The sequence below is a fragment of the Monopterus albus genome, unplaced genomic scaffold (assembly GCF_001952655.1).
Source record: "Monopterus albus unplaced genomic scaffold, M_albus_1.0 scaffold157.1, whole genome shotgun sequence".
In the NCBI taxonomy this organism is placed as follows: Eukaryota; Metazoa; Chordata; class Actinopteri; order Synbranchiformes; family Synbranchidae; genus Monopterus; species Monopterus albus.
In genome coordinates, this window is record NW_018128037.1 from 1,307,710 (window position 1) to 1,316,101 (window position 8,392).

Consider the following 8,392-nt stretch of genomic DNA (forward strand, 5'->3'; position numbering starts at 1 on the left):
GACCTGGCCTCCTTGGTCCAGCTCTTCACTGTTCTAACCACAGAATGAGATGGACCATGTAGTGATCAGAGAGACCGAGGGCTGAATGGGGGACAGAGAGCGATAGGCGTCCTTTATCACAGTGTGCCAGTGGTCCACTGTGTTTTTGTCCCATGTGGGACAACTGACATGCTGCTGTCTGTATTTGTGCAGTTCCTGAGTAAGATTTGCTCAGTTAAAATCCCCTAAAACAATGAGTAGGGAGTAGTGATGGGTGTTTCAAGCTAAAAAAAAAACTATTTGATGTTTGCTGGGAACTATTTGACAGTTATTTAAAGATTCCCCTGCCCCCCACCAATAGCACTATATTGCTAGCGTTGTCATGTTCAAATGCTCTGACTTTACCTGTAATTCCTCAGTGGTCCGATTTTTATGCCCCTGCGTTGGTAATAGTCACAGCCACGTCATTTATTATGCTTGTAGGTTGTCCATCCATACGTTTATACGATTCTTGTGAATGTTTTATGTCAGGAACACCTTGAAGGAATTTCTTCAAATTTGGCACAAGTGTCCACTTGGACTCAAAGATGAACTGATTAAATTTCGGTGGTCAGAGGTCGATTATAGATCATTTTTAGAAGTATGTGTATCTGACTGTAGCAGAGGATGTGAGAAGCAGAGAAGGGAGTTCTAGTACCACTTCACCTCCTTCCAACATGCATGGAGAAGAGAGGAAAAACTGCAGCCTACTCCTACTTGTTGTATAAAGGTCAATGTTACTGTCAGACATTTGGGCTTTTGGCCAAAGATTGTGGCTTAACGCCACAAGCTGAAACTGTTGTTATTTATAAAAGTGTTGCTGGAGTTCTGGCCTCTTTAAACTTTTACTTCACTTTTATTTCAACAGAGCACATTTGGCCAGTATCACCTATAATCTGTGGTTCTTTCTCTCATCAGTTTGTATTTATCTCACTGTTGCTCATAGCTCAGTCACATTTTATTGGTGAACACTCAGCTAGCGCATTGTGGTGCATGAGATAACATAGAAACAACCATTTATAGAAGACACGGTTACTTTCACTGACCTAATATGGGGATTACTTATAATATGCAACACCCGTAACAGACCTGTGGGTAGAGTTTGGGTCAACAGCAGCATTAAAAACCAGGGTGCTTTGGACGTTACACACTGAGCTAAAAATATCCAAGAATTACTTGCAAAATAATTTATTCATATTCGAAATGATTGTTCCACTGTTTATATCTTTACAAATATGAAATAGGTTTTAACTTGCACTCTAAAAAAGGTCTTTAAAAAGTCTCAAATTTAACTTGATAAAACCTGAAGAAACCCTGAATAAACAACATTTTACTAAATAAAGCTGTGCACAAGATTCTTCCTCCCTCACAGTAGAGTTCTTAATACTGAAAACAGCCAAATCACAACCAGCAGGGGTCGCCACAGATGGACTCTAGTTTGGTTTCTTTGTTGTATTATGTATATAAGTGGCAGCCTGTAGGAAGTTAATTAGCAGTAATCTTATAATTCTGTAGCTAAAATTAGATTGTTATAATGTCATTTGCATTATTTTTTATAATCCTTTCCAGTCCTACTTTGGTGTAGGTTATTCGTCTGGTTTTTGGCTAAAAATATCTGTCCAAGGTTGCTGCTGTTCACCCAGAATAGCACTGACCACCTTTAACAATGTTGCATTTTATTTTTACACCTATAAACAGTAATGTTTTAACAACCACTAATGTTTTTGTGTGTTTCAGGATCGTGCTGATCTGTGCCAAGAGGTCTCTTTGTGCTGCCTTTTCTGTTCTGCCATATGGAGAGAGCTTCTACCTCAGGTAATCAACACACACCTGCATATTCACACCTTTTACGTCCAAGTAAGGCAGGAAGAAAGACTAGGAGAACTGAAGGGAAGACGGAACTGTCCACAGAAAGGAGGAGGAGGAAATGGAGAGAAAGGAGAGAGGAAGTTCTTTAGGGAGGGGAGGAGGAGCGAGAGAGGAAGAGGGACATGGAAGAGAGGTTTGGGATGACTTTCCCATGTGTTTCACAGCCCCTGACCTTAGGCCTCTAGCTGGTGACACATTAACATGAACGCATATAAAGCATCTATGCAGAAACACACATTCACACCAGTATGTACATATTATGTCCTCCTCTTTTCTCTAACACATGCAAATACTTTGATACTGGATGAGCACACAGATTCAAATAGAGTAAAAATTACATAAACTTTTCCCAACGTCGTTCACTGTCACGTTCATACACAGCTTCTGATGGAAATATCCAGCAGCCTGTGTGCCTGCTTATCATCATGTCACACTCCTTGCACACACTAATAAAAAAACATGCATGAGTCACTCTGTTTCTTTGTTGCACACACAGACCATACAGTGTGTGTATTCACACACATGCTGTGTTTGCATTCCTTGTGGGGACTTTACATTGACTTACATTCATTTCCTGTAGACTTATCCTTATGCCATTCATTGTCAGTGAGATCTGGCTTTGCAGCCCGGCACCCCCCTGGTGCTCGACAGATTCAAAATCTGCCCAGTTACAATACAGGGAAGGTTAAGGAGCACTTAACTTTATGAAGATATCCTCTGACACAGTGCCAGTGACAGCTAGTCAGACCATCTTAGTTCCGATTGAAATGAAGCTCGTGGTTGTTCACTGCTCCAATTCACTACGAGAAATAAACAAAATGGAGGAAAACCGGGCAGCATGGTGGGGCAGTGATCAGTGCTGCTGGCTCATAGCAAGAAGGTTCTGAGTTTGAGCTTTCTGGGTGAAGTCTGCATGTTCTCCCTGTGCCTGTGTGGGTTCTCTCAGGGTACTCCAGCTTCCTCCCACAGTCCAAAGACATGCAGCTTGGGTTGACTGGTTACTCTAAATAGCCCATAGGAGTGTGTATGGTTGTCTTTAAGTCTGTCTCCCTGTAATAGACTTGCGACCTGTCCAGGGTGTACCCCGCCTCTCACTCAATGTCAGCTGGGATAGCACCGCACCCCCGCACCCAATAAGTGGTATAGATGATGAGTGGATGGAGAAAACCTTATGGACACGGTCTCTAGCTCCACAACCCTCTATGATGTGTCTTTAGCAAGTTATTGGGACATAAATAAAGTCCATGGCAAAAGAATGACGATGTGTGGAAACAAATATCTGACATCCATAGAAAGACTGATGCATCAAGAAACAACTGTTCAGTCGGAGCAAAGTCTGTAAATTACATGATCAACACACACACAGCTACAGAATCACCGAAGGCCTGATACAGCCAGCTTCTTTGTATGAATGTATATTCCTCATGTTGTGAATTTTTGATCTAGGTTGTTAAGTAAGAAAACTTGGGACTCAGAGGATTTTCTGCTTCAAATGATGGCTGGATTTGTTCCAGTTAGGACTCAAGTCCAGCTATGAGAATGTGTTTAGAGGAAATGGGAAAAAAATGTGAATTCCTGTAACAGTCGACCATTTAAGGGAAAGTGCAGTGGCTGTTCTTCAGTCACCCTAAACACTTCTCTCCCTCTCCCTCTCTTTCCAGTGACCCTACATTAAACCACCCGAGAAGGAGACACTCATCTGGAAACATCTCCACCACCCTGGAGATGCTCCCAGGGCTAGAAGGTTTCCAGCTGGACACCTATGGCAGGGTAGATACGAGAACCACCACCTCCCATCAGATGATATGATATGAGCCAGTTTGTGCTCAGGTCATATATTCATCTCTTCCATCCATCTTCTTCTCTCTTTGTGTCTCAGTCGGTGTCGTACGCCCAGTTCCTGTACCCCACCAACGCTCTGGTGAGGCACAAGCTGTCCTCAACCAACGACCTGACGCTGCAGATCCCAGTGTCCAGGAGTGCAAACAACATGCCAGGCAGGAGTTACCCACCCAGCAGGCTGAACAGCACTGTGGGACTGGACCTGGGTAATACACACACACACACACACAAACTGTGTTTACCTTGCTGTTCATTAATAATCATAGTATATAAAAAGATGCTTGCAGAAAACCTGTCCAGTTTGGGCAGTGGTCATCTTTCCTCAAAATAGCGAGGGAAGCAGGGTGCTTGTTTTGCCCCACAGCTTGTTCGTACAGTGGTTGCTAGATGGCTCTTTCTACCTATGGTGGGCTTGCCACACACACCGCATGCTGTGTACTGACCAACAGTTGGGCGTTGTGATGCAAGCTGCATATGTGAAACCCCGAGTTTCATAGTGGAGGAAAAAACTGAATTATCTGAACAGAACCAAATGCTTGTTGGTATTTGTTTGTTAGTAGAGGTGTAAAGATAAACCGATATGTTAGTGTTGGACATATTTGACGGATGGATAGACCAGGCAGGTGACAAACAGATTCAGAAGTTTGTGTGAGCAAACTGAGTGCAAGTCTGCAAGTATATAAGCCCCATCTCTATGAGTATGTGTCATGTTTTGTTTAGGCTTATATGGTTCACGTCCATCACCTGCAGCTATACTTGCTGCCCAGCTCTCATTTAAATAGCAATGTGAATCCAGTACTGCTATGCAAACTAGCATGACAGTTTAGAAATTCCTGACACCTGGTTACTTTTGAATTCATGGTGCAACAGAGTTAGTGGGGCTTTATGGGTAAAATCCGACAAGCACAGCTCATTTATCAGCAGTGTGGAGAGACTTTTTATACATTAGCTATGAAGGGTCCAACTCACGGAGAGGACTTACTTCAGGTTGTACAAACATTTAAGTGGAACTTGCATTTGATTCTTAGATTTGAATTTAATGTTTCTAAAATGTTTTAGTGGCTTTGACATTAAGGGAGAGAGAAAAAAGTAGATTACTGTCAGCATTTCACCTCAAGAAAGTGTTCTTGACGGGGCAGAGAGACCTGTCGTATTAAGACTTTTTCCAGAAATCCAGTCAGATTCCAGGTTCACACCTCCAGTCTAAAATCAATATGGAGATCATAAACCAAACTTAGGTAAGTTTTCTGTTACTTCACGCTGTGCTCCGATCTAGTGTGTGTGCATGTGCACACCATCTCCTGCCGGCGTTCAAACACATGCCTCCTTTTTAACAATGCAGGTCCATGGAAAAACGCCGTGCACAGTATAGACAGCTTCAGGACCTAGCAGCTACCTCAGAAAGCACAACATGCGGCTCTTGTCGAGTAGCCTATGTGTACCACTGACCTGCAAGTAGAAATGTTACGAAGGTGACACATTGTTGAACTAATGGAAACAGGACTGTGTGCTGCTCCAGCAGTCAGCTTAAGGCAAGTAACAGTGCTAGAGTTGTTAGCAGCTACTTTCAGAGCACAGCCGCTGATAATTCCACCTGATTTGTTTAAAGTCAACAAGTGAAGCTATGAGCTAATTCATTCACAAGGACATGTCGCTGAACATGTGGGATTTGGGCAAATGACATTGACTCTGAAGCTGAAGCAGACAATAACAAGTCAGCAGGATTAAGGTGAAAAGTACATTCCAGCTCTGTATGATCAGGTGAAACAGCAGCTGGAGGTTTTCTGTTCACCAGTGTCCATTGTTTATTATTGTTAAAAAGAGTAGACATCATGTTTTAGCTATTTGGCTTTTGCTGCTTGAAATACAAAACTTTTGAAGAAACACAAACTTTTTAATTTTATACCCTAAACAAATACTTTAATGTTTGTATAGTCCTTCAAATACAAGCTAAATTAAAACTGAATATCTGTTGAATCGTAATGTATCATAATTTTTGCTGTATCATTTTATATAATCATGGACCATTTATCGAGATGCGTATCAAATTGTGTGAGAGGGAGAGACACACATCCCTAGTTACCATAGATATAAACCTGCTATCAGTGTGCACACTAACACACATGTACACTGTCTCACATGTATTAAACACATCAACACATATGCACTCTCACAGCTGTCTTGTGTTAATGAAAGCTTCAGGGTTCTAGCATGATGTTTAGAGGCTAATACAGGGCTCTGACACCCTGGGTGTGTGTTCATAGCTAAAGGATGTGATGCACAGGGTGCTCATACACTTGTGTTTAAAATATAAAGACGATGCTACTCCAGCACAGCTGCAGCAATATCGTCATCCCTCCATTCTCACCTCATCCCTCCATCTGTGCTTGTTTTCTCTTCCTCTCTGCAGCTACACTCTGCCTCTGCCTTCACATCCTGCTTCACTGTTCTCTCACATCTCACACTTCAGGGACACAAACCGAATTGGCAGTTGTGTTTTGAAATCCTGGTACTGTACATCATGATACACTGTGGTCAGAAATCAATTTGTGCATTTTACCATTACTTTATATATATACCCACATATGAAGGATATAACCAGAACTCCTACTAACTGAATGGGCTCAAGGTTTGTTGTGGTCTACATTCACATTAGCTCACCATTACAAACCCTGTGCTGTGTCTGTGGCTTAACAAGTCAGATATTACTAATATAAGTACTAACTAGGAAACCAAATACAATAGGTTTCCCTTATATAGCAGTGAAAGTCATCAGAGCCTGGATGATTTATTAGCAGGTCCATGATTAAAATAATGTGTGTATGTTTGCAGAACGGCTGAAACAAATAGCAAGGCAGTAAACTACAGCAATAAATGTTTTGCTGGCAATATTGTTCTAAATATTTGGCTTTGATTATTCAGTTAAAAGTAAATATAGTTTAGCTTTTTGTGTTATGTTTTAACAATACTTTTGCTCTTAGGCGATCTTACTGTATGACACCTGTCATGAGGAATAGTGTTGTATTAAAACAAATCAGGTAAATTCAATTAAACCACTTCATTTATGATTGTGACATTTTATGAAAGTGCTCCACTGATTTTGCATTAACATGAACAGATGCTCATGGTTTCAAAAATGCATCAAGATCAACGCAGCAGACGCAGAGATGCATGTTGTCAGGGGTATTTAGTTCCACTGACCTGACTCTGTGTACATATGTGTTGTCTAGGTCTGGATGATGTCACAGACTATGACCCTAACCTCATCAATGACCCCCACTGGCCGTGTGGGAAGCACAAGCGGGTGCTGATCTTTGCTTCCTACATGGTAAGAAGACATGAAATATTCTCTGAATTTTTTAATTCTTATTATTTCTAATGTTTGCTGCATTAAAATATGCTTTAATCTGATGATAAGTGACCTAGAATTCATAGAGAACCACTTTAATCAGCAGTATCATGGATTGGCAGCAAATATCCAGCAGCTGTGTGTCCTTTCACACACACCATCCAGGGCTCTGTGGGCTGTCTGACACCTCTACTGACCTGTGTGTCAGACAGCAGATGTTACTGCACTCAAGGCACATTATGTATGGCTATGTAACAGAATCAAGTCATACAGCAGTGTATAGACACTTCTACATCAACTATCTTTTTGTGCAAATGTTGTTTATATTTAGAGGTCATTCACCATTGAGCCAATTTCAGATGATTTGTGGTAGTGTTCTCTCTTTTTGCAGGGATTAAAAATGATCTTTATACAGTTCATCCTAAAAGCTTTTTCTGTCTAAACATTTCACCTTCACTGTTGTGGGATTAACAGCAAGATAGGATTTAATTATACCATTATTTTAATTTCCAACATCAAATTAAACAGGAGGATTTGTAGATTGTAGATCTCTGATAGCTAATTAATCACTGCAAACATAAACTTAATTATCCTTTAGGTAGCAGTTTTTCCCTCCAGTGAGATGATATAGACGCACACACACTCATGCTCCGTCATTGCCATTTAATGCATCAGAGCAATGCATCATTACTGCTGAGGTGGGTGCCTCGTCCCTCATCTTGCTGTGAGCGTCTGTGTATGTGCATCTGGTATTACTCACATTGTGGGGACTCAACCTTATAAATTAGAGTGACAGCTTGGTTTAGGATTAAGGGAAGGTTTAGGCTTAGCCAAGACGTGGTTAAGGTTAGGGAAAGTCACCAGGTGTGTGTGTGTGTGTGTTAGAATTACACAGTGTGATCTCACCACTTACTATAAATGTTAACTCTCTGACCTAAACTACAAAACACCCTTAGAACAGCAGTGTCAGCATTTCCATCCCAGACACACGCAGCCTCACTGTATGCATAAGCCAAACTCTCACTCACTACTGACCAATACTTTTAAGTGAGGTTTTGAAAGGATTGTAGGGGGCTGGAGCTGGTGCCATTCCCAGCTGACACAGGGTGAAAGGCGGGGCACACCGACAAACAAACACACCTCCAGGCAGTTTTGAGTCACCAGCCAACTTAAGCTGCATGTTTGGACTATGGGACGAAAACCATGCAGGCATGGGGAGAACATGGCAACTGTACACACAGAGGCCTCTGCTGGCCGCAATGCATGTGCATCTCCTGTTACAATATATAATGAACTGTAGTACTTTACTAAACG

At 41.6% G+C, this 8,392-nt stretch overlaps 1 protein-coding gene across 3 annotated transcripts in view; it reads left to right on the forward strand.

Moving 5' to 3' along the window:
* Positions 1-7,724, forward strand: part of cables2b (Cdk5 and Abl enzyme substrate 2b) — a 35,202-nt gene extending 27,478 nt beyond the window's left edge. Inside the window, exons 3-7 of one of the 3 annotated variants that reach the window (XM_020615046.1) lie at positions 1,756-1,833; positions 3,549-3,657; positions 3,767-3,935; positions 6,960-7,057; positions 7,182-7,301. In XM_020615046.1, coding sequence (XP_020470702.1) covers positions 1,756-1,833; positions 3,549-3,657; positions 3,767-3,935; positions 6,960-7,057; positions 7,182-7,262 — 535 coding nt within the window. In that variant the 3' untranslated portion in view covers positions 7,263-7,301. Of the gene's footprint in view, positions 1-1,755; positions 1,834-3,548; positions 3,658-3,766; positions 3,936-6,959; positions 7,058-7,181; positions 7,302-7,676 lie in introns of those variants that run through there. The other 2 variants (XM_020615047.1, XM_020615048.1) reach the window with 2 other exon arrangements.
* The last annotated feature ends 668 nt before the right edge of the window (positions 7,725-8,392 follow it).